The sequence below is a fragment of the Equus asinus genome, chromosome 7 (assembly GCF_041296235.1).
Source record: "Equus asinus isolate D_3611 breed Donkey chromosome 7, EquAss-T2T_v2, whole genome shotgun sequence".
Classification (NCBI taxonomy): Eukaryota; Metazoa; Chordata; class Mammalia; order Perissodactyla; family Equidae; genus Equus; species Equus asinus.
The window spans coordinates 74,130,846-74,155,929 of NC_091796.1; the positions used below are offsets into that span (position 1 = coordinate 74,130,846).

The following is a 25,084-nucleotide window of genomic DNA, read 5'->3' on the forward strand; positions in this document are numbered from 1 at the left end:
GCGGGGCCAAGGAAGCTGAGCCGCGGGAGTCTGGGAGGGGAGGCGGGCTGGGTGGGGTGGGGCATGGCGGGGGAAGTGACTCAAGGCCAGAGGCGGACAGGCCCATGGAAGGCAGAGTGGGGGGAGCGCGGGGAATGGGCAATCGTGGACGAACCGGCCGCGCACGGGACAGGGTGAGGGTGCCGGCGCCCCCAGAACGCCAGGGACGTACACTGCGAGGGAGGGCCCAGCTGCTGGGTCCTACGGGGCAGGGGTCTGACATCTGGACGGAGTGGGAAAGCAGCATCCTGCCCTTGGGGAGTCGGGAGGAGCCCAGTCCTAACCAGCTGTGCAAACAGGAGGAGGAGGAGGTCCCAAGCCTACCCTTGGGAGAGGGGCGAGAGGGGTGGTCAGGCCGCCGCCGCGCCGGCCCCCGCGGTGCGGGTTGCGCCAGCCTCCTCGGAGCCCGACGCAGAAACTTGTTGCAACAACAGGCGACCGCGGGTGCCCCTAGCAGCCAGCGGCGGAGTGGGTGGGCGGGCGAAAGGGAGGGGAAGGCTGGCGGACGCCGCAGCGAACTGGTGGGCAGACCCGGAGTCGCCGCGTAAGCGGGGCCGGCTCAGTGCGGTGCGGCAGGCGCGGCTGTGCGGCAGCGGAAGTCCTTTGTTGCAGCACAGTCCCTGGCAGAGCCAGAACCTCTCCGCGCAGCCCAGCCCGAGCGCCGCGCGCCGCCGCCACTGCAGTTCGCGGCCCCTTCGCCTCCGCCCGCCTTTCCCGCGGCTGATTTGCCTTAAACTCCCTAAAATCTCCGCAGCCCCGGTTCCTGCTGCGGCCGGTGAGTATTTGCCAGTTGTGGGGCTATTTGCGCAACTTTGGCCCGGGCCGGAGGGCGCCGGACCGCGGGCCTGGCGGAGTGCGGAGCCGGAGCGGCGCCGACCCGTGCGGGGAGCCGGAGCGCGGCGGACGCGCTGCGAGGACCCGGCGGCGGGCAGCTGCCGAGCCGCCCGCTCGACCCCGCCGCCCGCCGGCGCGCCTGGTCCGGGACGTGCGGCCTCCCTGGGTCGGAGGCGAAGCCCCGGTGGAGACTAGTTCCCAAATTAGTTACCTTCTTTTCCCTTTCTTTCTCTGCCTTTATTTTTTTGAGGGGGGAGGGGAGGTGTAGACGGGAGGCGGGAGGACCCGGTTGATTGACGTGCCCAGAGCCCGCTTCTCTCAACTTACAGCTGCGGCTCCTGGGCGGGTGGGAGGGGAAGTGTCCCGGAGCCCGAGGCCGCAGACTTGGGCGCGCTCCGAGGGAGGAGGCGTAAGAGCCGTGCAAATTCTTGCCACGCTCTTTCCCACCCCCTCTTGCCGGCACACACGCTTTTTGTTCATTAAAAAGTGGTGGGTCTCGGGTTTGGGAATTTTCAGTGGAAAAGATCTTCTGTTTCCTGGGAAGAAAGTGCTTTCGCTTCCAGCGGTGGGCGCTTACTAGGAGTTCTGTTAGTGGTCGATAAATGTGTTGGACGTAGATCGGGCGTCATTACCGCTAAAATATGTAGGCTTGGTTCTGAGCTCAGCCACCCTCCAAGTCTCCCTTTCTACCTAAGCAACGCGTCTGCCTGATCTGAAAGGTTGACATGACATTTTCCAAATTGGGAGCGTCAGGGAAATGTTGATCAAAGTCCTTGATGTTTTCTGGGGACAGTAGGGCATTTGTATGTGTGTAAGTATAATATTCCTAAATCGAGCTTCAGCGTGGTAGGTTCGTGCAGATTCTCCGTTGGCTTAAGTGTATTTCCATACAGTACGTATCACGGCAGGAAAACTATTTCAGGAACAATTTTCCCCTAGACATTCGAACCCAAGGAGTGGTCCCAGGCATTTTGAAGGCGACTTAGAATCAGTTTCTTGAGCTGAAGTTCAAGGCAGTCTGGAGTAGATTTGGTGAAGGATGCAGTTCTCGTGATAACTTCAAAGCAATCACCACCTTCTCCTTTGAAACGGAGAAATTAGAGTCTATAAAATTTTGTCAGTGCAAATGGATATGATGGGGAGAAGTGGGGAGAATTAGGATACAAAAAGATGACGCTTGAATGATGGCTGACCATCAGAACTTCGAAACTTTCCTTTTGAATTACTTGATGGATATCTAAAAGTCTCAATAATAACTAGGGAGTTATTGGGAGCTACATGGGGGCTTCCTCATCTTAAACAGAGAAAACTGAAGCATAATGGAGGTGAAATGCTTTTCCAAAGATTAATAAAGATCGTCTCAATAGAGCCTTCAGTTAACCTCTTAGATTCATTTTAAAAGCAGATTTCTCCATTATGACGAAATTTTCACGGTGTAAAATAACTCAGATTGAGCAGTCTTTCCTGAAGCCTTTCTATTCTTCCCATCCCACTCTGATGGCCTACTTCTGGTGCATCATTGTCAGAGAAAAGAGAAACCATATTTAACGAGGACCTTAGCAGGGCACGAGCAGAGCCTCGGCCCCTCACTCTTGACCTTGTGTTTTGATTTCGCTTTAACACTGCTAAATTTTTGTACTGTTTTCTCCTTTTCCTCTTTTGCCAGGCTCTGGGGAAGGTACAGTTCATCGAGCTGTTTAAGGGTGTCTTTGTGTTCCTTGTAGCACCATTTCCCATTCTAATGTGCAGGAGAAAAGAAGGGCCTGCTTTCAGGCCTCTCCTCCTCCAGCCAGGAAAGGTGCTAACTCTCTGCTGTTAACCTTCTGGCCCAAAGAGGAGGAAACCACTTGGGATAAAAATGCATAAAAATTTCCATAGATTTTTATTTTTAAGCTGCAATGTGTCGTCTTCCCAAAAAAATCAAGGTATATTTGAAAAACAGCTGCTTGAGGTCACTTTGGTCTCTATAGGATGTTTTCTCCTATTGTGATAGTATCTCTTACCATAAAATACTGAAATTATTTATTTTTATACTCTCATGTAAACCAAATTAAAAGTGATTCATGTCTGTTTTTTCTCACAATGGAAATACTTCATTATGAAACCCATGCTCTTTGTAAAAGTTCACCCTATACCGAAGTACATAAAGTACAAAAATGAAAGTCGCTCTGACTCCCACTCCCCAGAGATAATCACTGTTAACAGTCAATTCCTTGTTGAAAACGCGAGAAGGCAACATTTGATCCTAACTGTGCTGCTGTGTGTGCCTCACCCTGCCTGGGGATGGCCTGCGGTGATTCGCGGCTCGTGGCCTCTGTGCACCGCTCTGGTCGGTGAGGATGGGTAGAGGGCAGAGGGAAAGGGAATGTTTTGCACTGGGCTGATTGAAAACTCTATGATTAAGTAACAGACGGGAGAGTTGAACAGGGCTGCTGTTCTCGATTTGTCCGTATGAAGTACTTACTGTAGCTTGGTGGGCCAGTTCTCACACTTTTTTAATGTATTAGTCCAGCCTCTGATGGGTTGATTTATACTGACCAAACTCATTAAAACAAAAGTTTCATAATTTATAATTGGGAAGGAGTCGATATGCTTGCCATGAAGACCACTGCCACGATATCCCTGTGCTGATATGGGATGAGGGGCTCCTCTTGATTCATGTCCAGAGGTAGCATGCCAAACATCAAGGAAAGGAAATTAGAAGAAAGAAGGGGATTAATGACTGTAGTTTTCAGATGTGGCATAGAAGGAGATGGTACATACTTAAGATAGATTTGTAAGTATATTGTGGCATGTGTAGTCATTTGTATAGTAACTACAAGAGAAAATAGTCAAAGTTGAGAAACTCTTATTCTTTAGCTGGAATATTCGAGAATACTGAGCTGTGATGTAGTTGATGTTCTGAAAACAAAGCCCCAAAATAGTACATGGAAGTTTAATCACAACATTGGTGATTTGAGGGTGTTGGGACATGGGTGTTTTTTATACTCCTCTGCTATGAGTTTAAAATCATTTTTGAAGTAAAATTAGAAAATTAAAGAGAATTAAATCACTAACTAGATTTTCCGTTCGTTGTCTACGGGAGATGCACATAATCCTTGTTAGAGATAACAGAAGAGCTCCATCCTCACTTTAAATCTTTAGTATTGGGGGCGGACTTGCTCTGATGGCAGCCGGTGTCAGCAGATGGAAGAGGAGATGAGGAAGGGGCTGGGGCATTCTGCCTGCAAAATGGGCCTGTATGAAAATGGGGTGACTCTGGGAGGCTTAGAATGTCCCAAAGGGACACTTCAGTTAATAGTCATTGCCAGAAAGAGTGTTGTCTGGTGTCTGAAAACTGAAACTCAGGGTTCTGAATCAAGAGTCAGCGTGTGAGTCCCATCTTCTACTTACATGATGAGCATTGGAGTGTCAACCACTAAACCTGTTTCCTCATTCACAAAATGAGGATAATACACATACCTACCTCAAGGTATCATTTGTATGTGTATGGGAAATTGCTTTGTAAGTTTTTTACCACTATGTGTATAAAAATTGCCATGATTGAAATAATGCAAAAAATTGATAAGCAAAATAAAACTTACCTACCTTGACATTTATTCATTCAAAAACTGATCATATGTCAACTAAATGTCAGGAACTATTAGAGGCTCAGGGGATACACTGATGACTAAGACCATGCCCTGATCTCACGGAGCTTACAGCAGAGCAGGGGAGCCACGTAATTATAATCCCTGCCGAGAGTGCCGTGAGAGAGAGCAACCCAGTTTGCATCATATGTTATTTGTCACCGGAGAGTCGTAGGTATAGGCTGTTTTGGAAGCGCAGAAGAGAGGCATCTGCCTCACCCTGGGATCAGAAAAAACTCCCCGAGGAGAGTGAGCTGGACATCAAAGAGGTTCTAAGTGAAGGGAATAGCATATATGAAAGCAAGAAGGCTTTTGCTGGGTTGGGTGCTTTGGGATGAGGGAGAATGTTAAATAGATTTAAGGCTTAAAAATGGAGTTAAGCTTATTAGAATGAACACACTTTTTATGATACTCATTTTATTGGTTTCATTGACTTAATTAGATAAGAGTGTGAAGTTTTCAGGATTTTGGTTAGAATTAAACATCAAAATTTGGAGCTACAAAATTGTAAACAATACAATTAAAATATGTGTGGATCTGCTGAAAGAAGGGAACTGGGTAGTGCCTCCCATCATCAGAGAGAGCTGCCTCACCAATTATTCATTCGGCAGCATTTACTAAATACTGATTTTTTTTAAAGATTGGCACCTGAGCTAACATCTGTTGCCAATCTTTTTTTTTTTTTCCTTCTTCCCAAAGCCCCCCAGTACATAGTTGTATATTGTAGTCCTTCTGGTTGTGCTTAGCAGGGGCCTGATGAGCAGTGCCATGTCGGCGCCCAGGATCTGAACTGGTGAAACCCTGGGCCGCCACAGCGGAGCGTGTGAACTTAACCACTCGGCCACGGGGTCGGCCCCTGAATACTGATTATGTTGCAGAGAAACGAACAAGCCAAAGTCCTTGTCTTCAAGTTGCTCATAATCTAGTGGGGAGACCAACACGTGGATAACTGTGGTAGCTGATTCTTATTTAACACTTACTTCCTGACAGACACTGCCTTACAATAACCCTAAATGCCAGAAGGATTACCATCCCCATTCTCAAATGAGAGAATTGAGGCACAGATTGGTTAAGCAACCTGGTTAATCAAGGTCACATGTCTAATAAGTGGCAGAGACAGAATCTGAACCCAGGTGGTGTGCTTAGTCTGTGCTTTAACACCTACTCTCTGTTGCTGTTCTTGATGATTAAAATATAGTGTAATAAGTGCAAAATAAGATGATAGAGTAATATCAAAACCTAAAATAGCGGGAGAGGAAGGTGTTACAGAAAGCTTTCTGGAGGAGGTGATAAACTGATTCTTAAATGATATGTAAGAGGTTCAGACAGAAGAACCAGTCATCATGACTAAGAAATACATGAAGTATAACGGGGCAGGGAGTAGTGAGGAGTTTTACGTTCTTGAACGTGAAGTCTAAAGCAGGAAGTAGCCAAACATAAGACTAGATGGGTGGGCACGGAGGGCTTTGTACGCCTTGCTAAGGAGTTTGTCCTTTAGCCTGAGGATATGTGAGCGGAACCACAGAAGGATTTAAGTGGGAGAATGACATGGTCTGATTTTTGTTCTTTATGAATTGTCTGAGGATGAAGGATGGATTTGAGGGACCAGTCAAGGAGCCTGTTTTAATAACTCGGGAGTGAATGATAGAGGCCGGGGGGTGAGGCAGGAAAAGTAGGGATGGAATAGAGAGACAGATTTGAGACACATGCAGTGAGAAAATTAACAAGACTTGATAGTTAATTATGGGGGAGAAGTCCCAGGTGCCTCCCAAGTAGCCTGGGTGATAGCAAATGGCAGTGCCAGAATACAGGGGGAGGAAGAGCTTTAGGTGGGTCCCAGACAAAGTCAGAGCGTGAGTACTTTGGAATAGATAGAAGTTCCACAAAATGAACCCTAAGAAAGCGAATGCCACGTGCAAAAAGGGACTTCCTGGTGAAGCTGGGTTTTGCCGATAAGCCTGCTGTTCACACAGTGCCCTCTGGTGGTCAGAAGATGCCATTGTTGCCTCTAGGAGAAACACATCAAGATGTAGAGACGTTGGATTAAATACTTTTCCTCCTCTACTCCCAGAGGGACAGAGGAATATTTCAGAAGCCACTATGTTCCCTTTGCCTTCTGTGTGGATGAATTCGTTTCCTAGACCCATGATGCAACTGAACTACAGACCGACCTCACTTATTCAGAAGTTATTTGGTTGGCAACCTCAGCTATCCAGTGCCCTGGGCTAACGCAAAAGAGTAAGACAATTTGTTGCCTATAAACAATTAAAATAAATGAAACAGTGCAAGAATTAAAACCTTACCCTACTCATAGAACACATCCCTAGGTCCTCACAGGAAATTATTTATATAGATTCAGTTTTGATGAGTTGTTTAATTTCATAACCCGTAACATTGAAATGGTGGGCAACAGGAGATCAGTACACCTTTCAGAAGTGACAGCTGTTGGCCTGACAAGCAAGGAGACAGAAGAGTACTAACCAACTGACAAACCACAATCTCCAGAAGCCTAACAGTCTCAGGCCATATTGTGTAGGTGCAAACAACCCTTGCTAATATGAACAGCTCCTATATTTCAGCAAAACAACTGATGCAGAGGAGAAAGTAGCCAGCCCTGGGGGCTGCAGTTAGAATAGTGGCAGGAGCCCTGGACCAGGATTGAGGAGACTGTCAGCCACTAAAACTAAATGTGACCTTGAGCATATCACTTAACTTCTCAGGGCCTCAGTTTGTTTTCTCGTCTATAAATCATCAGGTTGAACTTGACCACTTAGTAAAATTCTATGAATTATGTTCACAATGATGACAATATTTAAGAAATGTTGTGTTCAGATTAAAAGACAGAGGAACATTCGTCATCTCTATATGAGAGTCCTAGGAGGAGTATGATTTTCTCTATTTTGCAGAAGAGAAAGGCAGGCTGAGGTAAGGAAGTTTCCTAGTAGCCAAATAAGTGGTAGAGCTGGTAGTCAGATCTGTCTTCTCTTCTTTAACACTTGGATTTAATAAGCATGCATTAAGTGCCAACTACGTGGGAAGAGTGTGCTAGGCACAGGGAACACCAAGGCCATTAAGCCTCGTCCCTGACCTTGAGTTCAGTGTAGCAGGCATTGCTGCACAGTAGCTCTGTTAGTGCTGATGACACAAGTGATACTAGAGCACTGTGAGGACCTTGTACAGCTCCAAGAGGGTTTTTACAGACTTTAGGGTGTGAGCCACCATTTATAGCATTGTTTCTATGGGAATATGTGTTTCAAGTTCCAAATAACTAACTTAAAAATAAAGTTTTGGAACATAACCTAATTATAATTTCAGAACTTCCTGTACTAAGTGCTGAATTTGCAGTCTAATAACTAGCCAGAATGCCTGTTCTAAAAAGTGAATAAAATTTTCTAAACTTGATCATGTCTGTCATTAAGTGCCTTGAAGTAAAAACTTTTATCTTTAGGAGCCTCTATAACTGGTTCTTTCTGGAAATTTCAAGGAGAAAACCCAAAGAATTTAATTAAATTTAGAAATTGGACCATATACCCTGGGAAATAGTATTCTAGGAAAGAAGGTTGCCAAGGTTACCTTATTTTTATAGGTGGCAAAATCATTAAGGTCGTGATCTCAGGCTCTGGAGTCATATTGCTTGTGTTCTAATCCCACCAAGTCCTCTGTGGCCTTAGGAAGTTTATACAACACCCTGTGCCTCTGTTTTATTATCTGGAAAATGGGTCTTTTAAATGTTAAGGTACTTAACATCCAGTACCTACTTTGTAGGGCTTGCTATGAGGATTAAATGATAAAATGATACACATATTTACACGTATACATATGTGTGTGTATATATAATACATATGTGAGATATTAGACTAGAGCCTGGCACATTGAAAGTAAGGCTTAACAAATGGTAGCTATTCGTATCATTGTTGTTCATATTACAGCTGTCATTTGCCTTACCTTCATTCCCAACCCAGTAAAGCGAATCTACCTTTCCTCCCATTACCTTCCCAAGCTTTTGTTTATGCTGCTATGTGCCCCTCCCCAATTGTTTACACACATACCTATACAGATACCTGAAATGCCTTTCCCCTTGCTTTTTCTTTATCCTATTCATTCATCGATGCTTCACTCAAATCCTACCTCCTTCCTAAAGCCTACAGTTCTAGTACAATTCATGCTTTTCTTTTTCTAAACTCTTGCTGAACTTTATTCAATAAAATTTAGTACTTAATTATTCTCAAATTGTTTCTTGGCTTAAAATTTAACCCCTCATATGTAATTAGCTCTACTGTATACCATCCTTCTCTACCTCCCTTAATACTTGATGTGGTGTCAGGAACATGTAGGTATTCAATACATTATGATACTCTGATTTATAAACAGGAGAGAATCTTTTCCTTACATTTCACGCTCTTAAAAAGATAGTCTAGGGGCTGGCCCGGTGGCATAGCAGTTAAGTTTGCACGTTCCACTTTGGCAGCCTGGGGTTCATGGGTTCAGATCCCAGGCACAGACCTACACGCCACTCATCAAGCCATGCTGTGCTGGTGTCCCACATACGAAATAGAGGAAGATTGGCACAGATGTTAGCTCAGGGCCAATCTCCCTCACCAAAAAAAAAAAGAGATAGTTTATAACCCTCAAATCCATATACATCGATTCAATCATAAAAGACATAGAAATAGGTATGAGGAAATAAATATATATACACTTATATGTCTTTTGGGATCCAGAGGTAATTGTTAGTAGTTCAGAGATTGGGATGCTGAATTGACAGTGTAATGCTAGGCTCTGCTGCAGACTCACTGAGACCATGCAAATCGTCCTCAGGGGCCTGGGTGGTAATGCAAGTCTATGACAAAAATTAGAGGGTGGTTATTTGCCTTACAGAAGTCACTTGAAAATTCCTTTAAGTTACTTCTTCATTCACTTTATATGCTTATTTATAGACCCTTAAATTATCATTTGACTGGGACTAGGGCAAAAGAAACTTCCAGCAAAACTGTTTTTTCCAACTTAAGAGATTTCGTAATGAAGGAGAAGTATTTCTGAAATCTTACTATGTCAGTGAGAAATTTACTGAAATAGCTTACACAGCATAATTTAGGGAGCATGTCTACTGAGTAAGACTAGATGCACATATACAGATACAAGCACATTACAGAGAGTGCAGGTAGGAGTGGTCACTTGTGTGAGAGTGCCTGCCAGGAAACCCTTTCGATATTAAGGACCCAGGCCCAGTCCTTGTTGAGTGTTCTTTGTAGAAGGGCACACGGTGTAGTACCAAGTTGTTAATACCTGTCTGTGGTCAGGAGTCTTAGTACCTACTCTACCACAGTTAACTATACCCTTGATACGTTGTTAGCAGCCCTAGATCTTTGCCTTTCTTCTATAAATAAGAATGTTGGACTAGATTAGATCTCTCTAAGCTCTAAAAGTTGATGAATATCTAAATTACTTAATATGCTTAAGGTGCTTGGTGGCTGCTTTTGAATTTGAGATGAGCTGGTAAACTTTCAAACTAAAATTTAAAAAATCCAGGGTAGAATTTTTTGCATCACCTAACTGCATGTTCTTGCTAGAGAGCCACATGCACACTGGCTGTCCTTCCAGCCTCAGGAGAACCCTGGGCTTTGGCTCACACTTGAAGTTTCTGCTCTCAGCCCCACCCTTGACTTCCAGCTGTAATAAACTTGCTCTGCCAGTGATGCATCTAGTGACACCAACAAGAGCAATCACAGATTTCAGGTATAAAAACAAGGACAGTTGAAATACAGCAATCCTTTTATTTAAAATTCTTTACAAGCTTTACTATAATAAAGTTCACTAAGTTTTTTGAGTACATTAAGGATATTGAAAAATTGGAAACTTCTTTTGGAATTTGGGTGAAATTATTGTTTAATAAAAATGAAATTAATTATAAAAATTTTAATGCAAAAATTATTCTCGGGCCGGCCTGGTGGTGTAGTGGTTAAGTTTGTGCACTCTACTTCAGCGGCCCCGGGGTTTGCAGGTTCAGATCCCAGGAGCAGACCTAGCACCACCCTAGTCAAGCCATGCTGTGGAGGCATCCCACATCAAATAGAGGAAGATTGTCACAGATGTTAGCTCAGCGACAACCTTCCTCCAGCAAAAAGAGTAAGATTGGCAACAGATGTTAGTTCAGGACCAACCTTCCGCACACACACACACACACACACACACATTTATTCTCAAGAGATAACAACCTAAAAATCTCACAGGGATTTAGAGCCCTCACCCCTGACTCCACTTTCTGCCCTATTTCTTTTGGTGTTTTTAAGCCTTCTTAAAGCTTTTCTGAATGAGGTGTAACAAGAACAAAGTTGCTGATTCTAACGTGTGAATGATTGCTATTAAAAGTTCCTCTGGCTAAATTCAGTTTTACTCACAACTCGGACATTTGCATAATAACACTGATGAAACCAAAGATGTAGGTCAGCCTGGAAGCTGTAGTGTTAGCATTAATTTTAGACAGAGTACAAGTCAAAATTCTCCTCAACCATATATCCTTGAGATCACAGAACACCTGTGCTGTTGCTGATTCTCTGTACTTTATACAATGCCTGGTACACCAAATACTTGATAAATATTTGTTGAATTAATAAGTGTGCATTAAAATGCTATTGATGCTCTTATTTGTTTTAGTGTTTTGTTTGTGTTAACACAGAATGTATACGTTTTCACTAATTTAATTGAATTGTGACTATAGCTACAGAGGTGCTTATGTGGGTCTTCTGTGTAGTTGCGTTAATTTTGGTTGCTGACCATAAAACTACTTTTCATTTAGATTAGAAGGGTCCTTGGAACTTTTAGTCTCTTTATGTCATTATTTCAAGCACAGGATATTTAAAACCTGAATGTTTTTACAGATTAACGGCTGGCTTTCATACTGTTGGGCTCCTATTTGGAAGGAAACTTTAAGGTTATCTAATCAAACTTACCTCCTGATGCTTAAATAAGCATCACCAGGGGCTGGCCCGGTGACGCAGCGGTTAAGTGCGCACCTTCCGCTTAGGCGGCCCGGGGTTCGCTGGTTCGGATCCCGGGTGCAGACATGGCACCACTTGGCAAGCCATGTTGTGGTAGGCGTCCCACATAGAAAGTAGAGGAAGATGGGCATGGATGTTAGCTCAGGGCCAGTCTTCCTCAGCGAAAAGAGGAGTATTGGCAGCAGTTAGCTCAGAGCTAATCTTCCTCAAAAAGAAAAAGAAAAAAAAAGCATCACCAGCACTGCAACTGCCACTTTTACTTCCGTTAATTGTCACATGCCAAGCCCTATATACATTTTACACATTGCATCTGTGAATCCTCATGTTTGAACACTTTGACAGTTCAGGAAACTTGGGGTCAATGAGGATAAACAAGTTACCCAAGGTGGCAGAGCTAGATTGGAACTCAGGTCGCCTGACCCAGAGCCTGCGCCCTTTTCCCTGTGCCATGCTGTGCTCACAACGTTTCATCCCTGCCTCCATACAGGGCGTTCATTATCCTCTGAATGAGTTTGTTTCATTTTTGAACAACTCTTATTGCTAGAAAAAAATTGTTTGAGATAATATCTATCCCTTTGCCTCTTTTTATTCTCTGAATCCTACAGTATGATGATAGGCCTAGAAATCTCATCCTATATAAAAAGGGCTTGTGTGGGTTTGGGGTTTTTTTTTCCTTTTTCAACCCTTTGAATACGCTTTTGTTGTTGTTTGGATTTGTTTTATATAATTGTAAATGTAACAATTTTATATCTTCTGTTTGCGGGTTTCCATCCTGAAACTTTTCTCATTTTCTTCTATAGTCTTCATTCATAAGTATAATTTTTAAAGGCCACATGACAGTGAATTTTAGGGAGTGGATTTACCTTGGTTTACTTACAACTCCCTTATTACCAGGCATTTCAAACTATAAATAACACATGAGCATCTTGGTGCATACATTGCTTTTTGTATTTAGGTACGTACTGAACATGATTCCTCACAGTTTTGGAACAGATATCTGAGTTACAAAAGGTTGACATATTGTACCTACTTGAAGTACTTGATCTGGCTTACAGACAAGGTACAGTGGTTGCAATTTTAAGAAGGCAGTAGGTCTCATTATAAGCCACCTTCATTTCACCAGACACACACTCCTGGCTATGCAGCTCTTTGTCGTTAGGCAGGAAGAGGAGGCAGGATGGGTCTTTAGGTAGTGGGGGAAAAGGGTATGTGATCCGCACGTGATTTGTGGTGAAGAGAGAAAAAACAAGTGGCAGTAAATAAATTTAGATCCTCTCTTAATTACTACTACAGGGATTGAAGGGTTTGGGGACTGAAGAGTGAACATTTTATTCCTCTGAACAGCTTGTTAAATATTCTTTTTATGTTCAAATTGTGTAGGGGCTTGTTTTTAAGTAGAAGATAGATTCTGAAGTTTTATGTATACAGATTAAAAACTGAGGCAAAAATTGGATCGTAGTTTTGCTTTGTAATATAATAGATAGGACTTCTGCTGCTTTTAATATTTTCCTCTCCATTCTCCTTTATCCAAACTCAACTCCCTGCTTTAAAAATACTTATGGTGTCTACCATATGTTGTTAAGTGAAGACAACTAGTTGCAAAAAGGTATATATAGTATGATACCATTTAGGTAAAAAAAAAAAAAACACACACACACACACACACACCAAAAGCAAAACTACATGCCTGCCGCATAGCAGGTACTCAGTATCTGTTGACTCTGTATGTATACATAGAAACAGATCTGAAGATAGAAAATCCCGACTGTTTGCAGAGGTTACCTCTCAGAAGAGGTATGTGACCTAAGGTGTGTTTTTATTCTGTGTACTTTTATGTTGGAATTTTTTGCAATGAGCATGTGTTATTTTGTATACTTTTCTTAAACAAAAAATGAAGGAAAATTCGCAGTCTAAAGCTAGATACCTCCTTGTCAAGTAGACCTGCTGCTCCTTTACACCCATAGTGCATGCCGAGCGACATAAGACAGATATTCTGACTCGACAGAATTACTGCTCCGATCATCAAGAAAAGAGAAAGCATTGATCAAACCTATTTGCTTGGTGCCATTTCCATATAACCTAATAAGGTTTTTAAATAGAATTTTTTCTATGGAAATATTCAAAAATTGAACTGTACCTGCCTCTCAGGTTCAATAGCTATCAACACATGGCCAATCTATAGCTCCCACACCCATCACACTGGATTATTTTCAAGCATATTTTAGGTATATCATTTCATCTATAAATATGTCAGTACGTATATCTAAAAATAAGAACTCTTTTTTAACACAACCAAAATAACTTCAGCACACTTAAATGAAAAAAATTCCTTTATATCAGTCATCTAAGAAGTTTTTAATACTCTGCAATCTAGTTACTAACTTTCAATTTAGGTTGCTATTTTATTTACTTTCATTGTTTGTATCCTTCTTGCACTTTTAAACTAGTGTCTTTTTTTCTTTCAAATTTAGTATACCTTTTTCCCCCCAGAGTTGTAATGAAACCAAAATGATGGTTTTTGCTTGTATTTCTTAAAATCAAATGAGAAGTTTAAATGGCTGGGTGTCTTCATCTTCAAATTTAAAAAATGACTCAAGTATATATTACTGAGTTTTGCTACGTTAGAATGAAAAGCTCCTCATACCTTGATTGTAATAGCAAAATCACAATAGTCACAAATCATGATCAAAATTATTCTTTTTTTCAAGTGCTTTTCTGATATCTTGTCTGACTTTAATATTTTTGTTTTACATAGGTCTCTAATTAATAGAAGATGGCAAAGCCCAGCCACAGCAGCTACGTCCTTCAGCAGCTAAACAACCAAAGGGAGTGGGGTTTTCTCTGTGACTGTTGTATTGCAATTGATGACATTTACTTTCAAGCACACAAAGCAGTTTTAGCTGCTTGTAGCTCCTATTTTAGAATGTTTTTCATGAACCATCAGCACAGTACTGCACAACTGAATCTCAGCAACATGAAAATTAGTGCTGAGTGTTTTGATCTCATTTTGCAATTTATGTATTTAGGAAAAATTATGACAGCTCCCTCCAGTTTTGAGCAGTTTAAAGTGGCAATGAACTACCTGCAGCTGTACAATGTTCCCGACTGCTTAGAGGACATACAGGATGCAGACTGTTCTAGTTCGAAGTGTTCATCTTCTGCTTCTAGCAAACAGAACAGCAAAATGATATTTGGGGTAAGAATGTATGAAGACACTGTGGCTAGAAATGGTAATGAAGCCAATAGGTGGTGTGCAGAACCAAGTTCAACAGTAAATACACCACATAATAGAGAGCCTGATGAAGAGTCTTTACAATTAGGTAATTTTCCTGAACCACTATTTGATGTATGTAAAAAAAGTTCTGTGTCCAAATTGTCTACTCCAAAAGAACGTGTATCACGACGCTTTGGACGGAGTTTTACCTGTGATAGTTGTGGATTTGGCTTTAGCTGTGAAAAATTATTAGATGAGCATGTGCTAACCTGTACTAACAGACATTCATACCAAAACACAAGGTCCTATCACAGAATAGTAGATATTAGAGATGGAAAAGACAGTAATATCAAAGCTGAATTTGGTGAAAAGGATTCTTCTAAAACATTTTCTGCACAGACGGACAAATACAGAGGAGACACAAGCCAGGCTGCTGATGATTCAACTTCTACCACTGGAAGCCGAAAAAGTAGCACGGTGGAGTCTGAGCTGGCCAGTGAAGAAAAAAGCAGAGCTGCTGAGAGGAAGAGAATCATTATCAAGATGGAACCAGAAGATATTCCTACAGATGAACTGAAAGACTTTAACATTATTAAAGTTACGGATAAAGACTGTAATGAATCCACTGACAACGATGAATTAGAAGATGAGCCTGAAGAGCCGTTTTACAGATATTATGTTGAAGAAGATGTCAGTATTAAAAAAAGTGGTAGGAAAACTCTAAAACCTCGGATGTCGATAAATGCTGATGAGAGAGGTGGTTTAGAAAACCTGAGGCCCCCTAACAACAGCAGTCCAGTGCAAGAGGATACTGAAAATGCATCTTGTGAGCTGTGTGGACTCACAATAACTGAGGAGGACCTGTCATCTCATTACTTAGCCAAACATATTGAAAATATCTGTGCATGTGGTAAATGTGGACAAATACTTGTTAAGGGGAGACAACTTCAGGAACATGCTCAGAGATGTGGAGAACCCCAAGATCTGACGATGAATGGCTTAGGAAATACTGAGGAGAAAATGGATATGGAAGAGAATCCTGATGAGCAGTCTGAAATAAGAGATATGTTTGTTGAAATGTTGGACGATTTTAGGGACAGTCATTTCCAGATAAACAGTATCCAAAAAAAGCAGTTATTTAAACATTCTGCCTGTCCTTTTCGATGTCCTAATTGTGGCCAGCGTTTTGAAACTGAAAATCTAGTGGTTGAACATATGTCTAGCTGCTTAGACCAAGATATGTTTAAGAGTGCCATCTTGGAAGAAAATGAAAGAGATCACAGACGAAAGCATTTTTGTAATCTGTGTGGAAAAGGATTTTATCAGCGGTGTCACTTAAGAGAACACTATACTGTTCATACTAAGGAAAAACAGTTTGTTTGTCAGACATGCGGAAAGCAGTTTTTAAGAGAACGTCAGTTGCGACTGCACAATGATATGCACAAAGGCATGGCCAGGTATGTCTGTTCCATTTGTGATCAAGGCAACTTCAGAAAACATGACCATGTACGGCATATGATTTCTCATTTATCTGCTGGTGAGACTATATGCCAGGTCTGCTTTCAGATATTCCCAAATAATGAACAGTTGGAACAGCACATGGATGTTCATCTGTATACATGTGGAATATGTGGAGCAAAATTTAATTTGAGGAAAGATATGAGATCACATTATAATGCCAAGCATTTGAAAAGAACCTAAGTGATTTTCTACTGTACTAATGTTTAGTTGATAGCAGACAAAACACCAAAGCAAAGGATATGAGCTATTTAGAAATTGATTTTATAAGATGAATTGTTGGAAAAAAATTTCAAGGCCCTTTTATCTTTAATATTTTTGTTTAGGATCTTAAGTATCTACAATTTAGGTGTTATTAAATGTTTATCATTTTTGTTATTTCTTAATAGAATTCTTTGTTTTTAGTTTGTTTTAGCTATGATTAAAATTACTTTTAAATGTAGACTATAAGTGGTTGTTACCCCTTCAATGACTATTAAACTTTAGTTTTTTATCAATAAGGTGATGACGTCACTATTTCTATGTGTTTTTTTTTTTTTTAAAGTTATTCTGTGAAATTTTAAACCCAGCATCATTGGCCATTCCTGTTTAAATTAAAAAAAAAAATCAAGTAGTTAGTTATTGGAAACTATCCCATTCACTTTCAGCTTTTTTTATTTTTGTACATTGAACAGTGATTTAATAAACACTGTTTATTCCCCCTTCTTATCAATGAAATTCATATTCTTCAATCGACAAGTTTATTAGGTAGGTTAGATGTACTGAATCTAACCTTGAAGGTTGACATGGGCTCAAACTTGGCCTAAAAAGATTGATGGACCTAAGGAAATTCCTATAAATGAATATTTCCTATAATTGATAAAATATTATCATTTAATAATCACATTTAAAACTTATATTAAGTGTAAAACCCAATGACTTTACCTCACTTGAGAAGTTAGTGGGGACAAGTCATTTTGTTTTGTGATATTAAATTTAACTATGATAGTTAATTAAAAAGACATATCTTGTATTCATTTAAAATAATTTAAAATATTCTGATTTCTAAAGTGTGTTAGTTTATCAATTATTTTTGTTTATAAATAGACTTTAATAGCTTTCTAGGAATATGACATCTAAAGGAAAATGATTTTTCACCTTTAAAATCACATACTTTTGGAACTTGAGATTTGAGAAAGCTGCCATGTATATTGATAAATCTAATAAAATAAAGAAATCAATTACAGATCTGGTTGTTCTATAAAAGCAGAGTGTGCAAAAAAAAGTCTTTGTGTTTTATACTATCTAAGATTTGGAGAAAATGTGTTATGGCAAATTGCAGTTTATCACCATGCTTTATTATTTTTTTCTGTAAAGGACTGCAAAATTTGAGGACTATAAAATAATCACAGAGGATATAAATGGAAATAATTTATCATTTTTTAGTTAAAGTAGTATTAGTTGTTGCTGATACAGGGTCTACATGAATTACATGTGAATTAAAATACTGGCAAAACTGGCTCACCAATAAACACGTCTATTGAATAGAATGCCTTTTAACGTGAATTACTTGCATTGTAATACCCTTCTCATAATGAAAGGGATTTTAAATAACTCCTATATTTAAAAGTATAATTTTGTGATATGAACAGTAATTTAACAGCATTGCTCTTTTTGTTTACATCAGATTTTTAAGATATGCAAGTCATATTTTTGTATACAATTTGCATAAAAGAACAGGTTGCCAAGAGAATTGAGAGACATATTGACTAGCACAGACTTAGTTGAAAGAGAAGTATTAGAGCATGGTATGAGCTCAGAGATTTGTGGGGATACATTGAGGTGTTAAGTAAGAATAGGAATAGTACGGAAGTCAGGCAGTATTAAAATAATGGGAAGTAGAGATGGGGGAAATACACAAGAAGATAAATGAGAAATCAGGAATTTTTTAAAAAGCCACATAGCAGAAAAAGCAGGGAAAATGATTCATCTTAGTCTTGGATACAATAGCTTATAAAGTAATTAAATCTGAAATGCAACTTAAAATGAAACATGGTATATCATTACTGGTAGGAACCTGATAAAAGTTCTGTAACAAGCCTAGAGACTGTCAGAGAGTAGTGTAAAGCGAGAAACTCAAACCAGATTTCTAAACTGTTTACATAGTATCTTAGTGGACATAATTTTCTGTGGGATCACTTTTTTCCATGAGTCTCATCAAAATCTATTCCAATGGCTTTCCCACCGTAAAGAACAGGGTTCTTTCTAAATACTACCACTCTGCAAAAAAGGGTTGTCTATTCCGTTAGGAAAGGGGGTTTACTTTAGTGTTTTGACACGTAGTAACAGCCAACAGTTAGCAAGCAAATATATAAACATTAAACATAATCTAATTTTACATAACTGAGATGTTTATAGTTTCACAAACTACACCTCATGATGATGTTTTCTCCCAGTTTCAAGTTACACAGGACACACACCTTTGTTTTGTTTTGGAACTAGCTACAGGGCAGCACAGGCTTTAAGTATAATGTGCAATTTTCATTATTAAGGCAAAGAGTTCCTTTAAAGGCTACTTGACTTTTAGAAGTAGGGGGAATGAAAAATAGGCAACACCTCTCTCCAGCCAAGTATCCTCCCATTCCCCTCTCCGCACCCCCCGCTGCTGGGGTGCAGCTACAGAGCTGTAAGCCCTTATTCTTGCCTCGTGCCCTCCAGTGCTGTGAAGGCAGTGAATCAAGGTTGTGGAAGCTGCCTGCTCCTCCTGCCTTTATAACTTATGTGATTAGACTCCAAATCTAAAAATGAAAGGAAAATCTAGATAGATATATGTGGAATCTTGTTTCTCTTTCTGTCTCACAAACAGTCTTGCTTAAAGGGCCTTTTCTCCAGCAAGAAATTCTAGAAGAACGGAGTCAGTGCCTAACAAGCTTGCCACCAATTACAGTGCAACGCAACTCAGATGTTTATTTTTCTTTAGTAAACAGGACTAAGGATCTCAGAGATTAATAAAGCACAACCAAGGTGGCAGTGGATTAGGACTCAGAAGTTTGTCTTAATCTCTCCCATATTTTTAAAGTAAAAATATTCAGAGAAATGACTCATATGAGTAAAATGGTATACGGCTAATGTTTAATGTGGGAAGTTTGAGTAAGAACAAAAATTAGAAGAAAGAATATAAGGACTCCAGGGGCTAGTTATAAAAGGAAAAGAATTAAAATAAGGACAGAGTTTCCTGGGGGAGTCAGAGGACCAATTAAAAGGAAAAATAATAGACTGACATAAAAAATCATATTTAAGTACTGTAGTTGAGAACAAAAATATGAACAAGATATAAAAGTTGAATAAAAAAATTTGAAATTTTCTAGGTGAGAGGAGTAGAGATTGAAGTAATTTGAATAGATTTAAATAATTCAATTAGAGCTATAGAATGCCTAATGAATAATTGTTAAGAACATGCCAAAGATATCCCTAAATACTTGAGATAATATACCAACTTTTATATTCTAAAAAAGTGGGAAGAGAGTCTGGTAGTGGTTGGCAACTTTCCCCCCAGTTAAATAATATTTGTTCCTCTATATCACTAGTTAAGGAACTTCCATACTTAATAGATCTCTGGAAAACCCCCCAAAGAATCAATGTAACAGTTAAATTAAACATAAAACTTGTCATTGTTAATAAAAAGCTAAATCAGTACCAACCCAAAGAAAAAACCCAAATGTGTATGTACACTTATAGTTGAGAATAAAGAAATTCGGCATATTTCTTAATTTTAAACGGGTTGCATGAGTTTAAATTAAAATTCTTTTTTATTTTTTTGCCATTAAGCTACTTTGATCAGTTCCTCTTCTTTCCTCACCACCCCCACCTCTGTAACAGATGCTTCTCGTGATAAATGCCAGTGTTCTGCAGGAACCCTAGCATTAACAATGCCTAGGATTCTGGGGTACCAAAAAGCTTTTGGGAACATATCCTTGTGGAATGTCTCCCACCTCCTTGATCCCTGAAATGCAGTAGACGGAGTGACAGGATGAACGCCAAGGAGCTGAAGCAAATAGAGTTATATTTGGTGTTAAGACCTTGAAGCTGCAACCCAGATTTGGAAACCCATCATCCATACATCTAGGACTCTCAATAATCCCAGCATCCATTTAGTTAGCACTCTTTATGCTCTGCTAAGTGCTGTACATAGGTAGTTTTAATTAATCCTCACAGCCTTATGAGGTAAGTATCATTATAATTTTCCAGATGGGGGACTGAGGTACAGAGAGACTGAGTATTTTACCTAAGAACATACAGAAGCTAAATACTAGAGTTGGAATTTGAACCTAGACCTACCTGGTTTCTACATTCTGTACTTAACCACTAAGCTACATACTTCACCTACCAAGAAGTACAAAGAAGGGCCTTTTCATCCCAGGAACACATGTGATAAAGTTCCTGTGAGACTGTGCTCTTTGTTCATCATCTGTCATCTGCTGTGCCTGGTAAGGTGGCTGGTAACAGTGGGTCCCTAATGAACATGTTGAATAATGTGAAAATATATCAGTCGAAAACAAAACTTATTTGAATGGGTTATTCAGAATGATGTTTTAGAAATAAATACTAAATACTGATGTTTTAATTTCATTTGTTTAAACTTAAAACATTTAGTGGTATTGTCAGCCACTTTTTGGGGCCCTTTATAGGTGCTCAGTTAAAAATTCATTTGAATTCAACTTCCATATTTCTACCTCTGTGACTTTTTCCCCATCTGTTTTCCCTATTCCTGACCTTTATGTTTTAATCTCTCCCACCAATCACCATTTCCTTTTATTGGTTATCAGACTGATAAGTTGAATAACTTAGATCATTTGAAAATAGTCCCAAGAAAATTCAGGACCCCAGAATAGCCCGTTTCCTCTTTTTTGCCTTAACAGATGACGTGGATAAGAAATTTTCCCTTTCTTTGGCTAAACAAACAAAACAAAATCGCTAATTATCATATTGTGATTGATTCAATTAAAGTTTATAGAGCAATCTAAGTCTGCCTAAAACAAAAGTTGGTTCTTCTAGCCATCTATAATTCAATTTACCAAAAACATATATGGATTTCTAGTGTAAACTTATAAAGACAGTCTTGCTTGTAAAAGAAATGAAAGATAATTTCAGGACATGACAGCTGTATATCCACCCTAACCTAACAGCAAACTTTAAAAAAATGAATACTTCATTTAATGGTTTAAGTGAAAAAATTCTCCTCCCAATCTAATCTGATTTTAACTTTATGCATCTATTGCCTGATTTCTAAAATTATGTTAAATCTACTACTTTAACGATCTCTCTGCCATCTGCAAATGTTATTTTTTAAGTGAGAATAGAAGAATAAGATGGTGAGATTCCATGGAAAATGTCTATATTATCACTTGGGTGGCCCACTTCCATTGCCTTCTATCAAACTCAAGGACATATTATTTGGTAACATGGGTAGTCTCATACTAAAACCAGATGAAATTTAGCTACTTAGAAACGTATACCCTAGCAAGAGGCAAAAATGCAAAGATTTGGAATGTTTGTGTCTGTGAGTATTGATAAATGTAAATATTAACTAAATGACAATAGCAGCTTGTAAATTCATGCTAATTTTGAACCAAGTTAATACTACTTACATAATTATATACACATGCTTAGTTGACTTTAGTACTAAGAAGTTTAAATCCCATTATGTTGTTCCCTTAATATATTCAAGAGAACAAAATCATTGAGGTCCATTAGTTGTGACAGAATTGTTCATCCTTTCTATCAAAACCACCGCAGATCACTAGGGGGCAGGAACTCATTATAATTTCTCATTATCTTACTCATTTGCTGACAAAAAAGATGGTGTGAAGATTACAATTCAGTACTTGGCTCTGAATTGAATTATCAATGTACTAATCACCACTGTAATAAGTACAGGTCACAGGAAACTCTAGGGCCAAAGGACGACAAAGATGTAAAAGACATGATTTCATTTCAGAGTCAGGAATATTAATAATTTTATGTGAAAATTTGCATAACTGTGTATTACCTATTCGAGAAAGGAAGAGAATTAGGTAGACAGCCTATGAAGCCTCCAGTTGAGCTTTGTTTAAAAAGCTGCTGCGTTGTTTTTATCCTCCTTAAACCAACTGCTTATACCAATTAGAACTCAGCAGAGCTCATTTTTAGACGACAGAAACATAATTCTAAGCATCCAGATTATGAAAGTCATCTTTTCTTTCAAATGCTTATGTGTTCCCTGATGTGGGGAAAAAATATTTTAGAGGAGGCAATCTCTCTTTTAAAAAATTAGGGCAAAGCAATGCTGCAAAAAATATAATTCTACCCAGAATCACTGGGGCAGGTTAAGAGACTTATGAACTTAGGAATTCGAGGAAAACTCCTCCTCCATGTATGGGTATGCACACATGTGTGAACTTTATTTTCATTTGCAGAAAATACAACACTTAATATTTGAAGAAAATGTTAGCTTGATGACTGAAGTCACTCAGTAAAAAAGAACATGAGCTTTTAAATTTGAACTATTTTTCAATCAGAGATTTGCCATTAACAAGTTAAAGTACAGTGTAAAATTATTTTATTTCAAGGAAAACACTTCTTAACTCCTTCCTTCCTTCTTATTTTCCTCTACCTGGCTGACCTATTGTCTTTATGTTACTTATTTATGTGCCCTACTCATTCCAGCTTAGGTCATGCAAGAAAAAAAAAAAGGTGTCCCTACAGCTGGAGAATTATATTAGTAATAAGACATCTTATATTTGAAGGGTACAATGAGTTACACTGGAGAAGAAATTAAATAAATTTAAGTTCTAGGAACTATGCTTTTGTTCCCATTCTTTGTTCTGTTAACAGTGTGCTGGCCTGGTGCCAAAAGCCATGAAATTCTGACCTAAGAATTATGTTGTATCTTGTAGAGCAGTCAACTTGTAATATTATTTTTCTTGAGTTTTGTTTTTTTCTGTGTGGCAGTGGTGAAATAGGGCCTTCTAAACTTCTGGAGAAGTGAGATCTGAATTTGGAGAGGACATGGGGAAGAATCAATCTTCAGCAGATAATCTTTAAGTCCAGACCCAGGAATATCAGATCTGAAGTGACACCATCTTTTCTGTCTTCCTGACAAACCTCATCAACCCCAAAAGTTCCAGTTACAAGGATCCAAGAAAACTCAGTAAAGACCACTTTGGAATCACTTTGTGACAAAATTGATTCATGGTGACTCTCCTAGTATTTGTGGAAAATCTGCTAAAGAAAAGTAACTAGAATATTCATACGACATCAGTGGTTAAAGCTACACTAAAATGAAACTTTATATCCTAATTATCGTCAAGGGTCCCTTCTAAAATAAAAGGGCTTGCTAGGCTACTATAAATATATTTAAAGAGAGATAGTCACATATCTGTGTAAACACATATATAATTCTAAACTTAAAATAATCTGAATTACAGTTTACATATTATGAAATGTAGTTAGACAATTTAAAAAATTACACCCCAAAATCTGTAGTTTAGGAGTATAAATAAGAGATGTGGGTACAGAGAAAAAAATGCAAGACTAACATTTTAACAAGAAAAGATAATCTAGTTATTACTCACTGTTATGTAACATTTGCCCTTCCTCCTTTTTCACTGTGTATACCAGTCACGAACTTGATTATTAATATTAATGAAGATCGCTTTTAAGTCTGTTAACTTGAAGGAAAAACAGAGGTGGTATTACTTTAATAGTGGTACATTTTCACAAATCACAGACAACCAAAAAGAATGTATCTTAAGACAGATTATTTTCTTAAGTTAGCAATATAACCTACTAAGGCAGAATGAGTTTCCGTTAAACATTTATTCTTGATATTAATGTAAAATACCATGCTTCTCAGCTTTCAAATTTCAAGATAAAATTCAACTAAGTGTTGAATGAAACAATGGTTAACATGTTTTAAAACCTTTCATGGGGAAATGGAATGTTTGGTGAGCTTTTAACCTAGCTACAAATACTTTTTTTTATATATACATACATATATGCTCATACACACATTCTTAACCATATGGACCTTACAGCCTTATTATTTCCTTATTGTGAATATACTTGTAGTTTTACTTTTGGTTAAGTGTGTACCCAATTCCTTATTATTGTTTCTTGTGCAATATCAAGATGTTATATATTTTCAGAAATGCTTATTTTGTTTTTATGCCTATTTCTTCAAATGTTTTAATAAGGATTTGCACAAAGAGATCTAACTTAAGAGTATACTTTATAATAGTATATGCAGAAGTTAAGTCATTTAAAGTTTAGCTATAAAGCAGGATGATAACTTGAATATTCAAATAATTAGACTAACAAAAAATCAGAGAAAGAGTTCACTAGAATGTGATAGTAGGTATAGGGGTGAGAAGGGAGAAGAGAAATCCACTAAAGACTTCATATGAATTCAACTACTTTAAGAGAAATAAAACTAGCCTAGAGAAGTGTTAAACTCTAAAAAAGAACTATAGGTAATTTCTTTTGGAAGCATGAGGAAGCCTATAGGACTGCAGACTTCTAACAAATAGGAAACAGAAAAGATAAAAGAATATTATCAATAATTAAAGGTTCCAGATAATATAGTAGAGACTCAACACATAATTTTTGATTGACTGGTGGTGGAATTCGATTTACAAAAGAAATATGGCTTAAATTTTGACTGTACTAAACTACAAATGTAATAAATTACAATAATTGAGTGATATAAATGCATTCTATAATGTGATTATTTTCTGTATATTAGTAAAAAATGGAGTTATTGGGTTACATAGAGAATTTTTGTTACATTTTATAATCCATTGCTTTTACCTAATAAAATTTCCTTCTCTATGTTC

General features: G+C 38.8%; 1 protein-coding gene across 5 annotated transcripts; it reads left to right on the forward strand.

The window, feature by feature from the left end:
* Positions 1 to 58: 58 nt before the first annotated feature.
* ZBTB1 (zinc finger and BTB domain containing 1) lies at positions 59 to 24,833 on the forward strand. Of its 5 annotated transcripts, none has more exons than XM_070513769.1 (3): positions 70 to 173; positions 14,256 to 16,171; positions 23,202 to 24,833. In XM_070513769.1, the coding sequence occupies exons 2-3, from the start codon at positions 14,274 to 14,276 to the stop codon at positions 23,236 to 23,238; spliced, it is 1,935 nt and encodes a 644-aa protein (XP_070369870.1). In that variant the 5' UTR covers positions 70 to 173; positions 14,256 to 14,273; the 3' UTR covers positions 23,239 to 24,833. The 5 variants fall into 5 exon arrangements, with proteins under 5 accessions (XP_070369867.1, XP_070369870.1, XP_044629670.1 ...); XM_044773736.2 differs by lacking the exon at positions 70 to 173 and adding an exon at positions 435 to 814; XM_070513766.1 differs by lacking the exon at positions 23,202 to 24,833 and having other exon boundaries at positions 59 to 173; positions 14,256 to 17,761.
* The last annotated feature ends 251 nt before the right edge of the window (positions 24,834 to 25,084 follow it).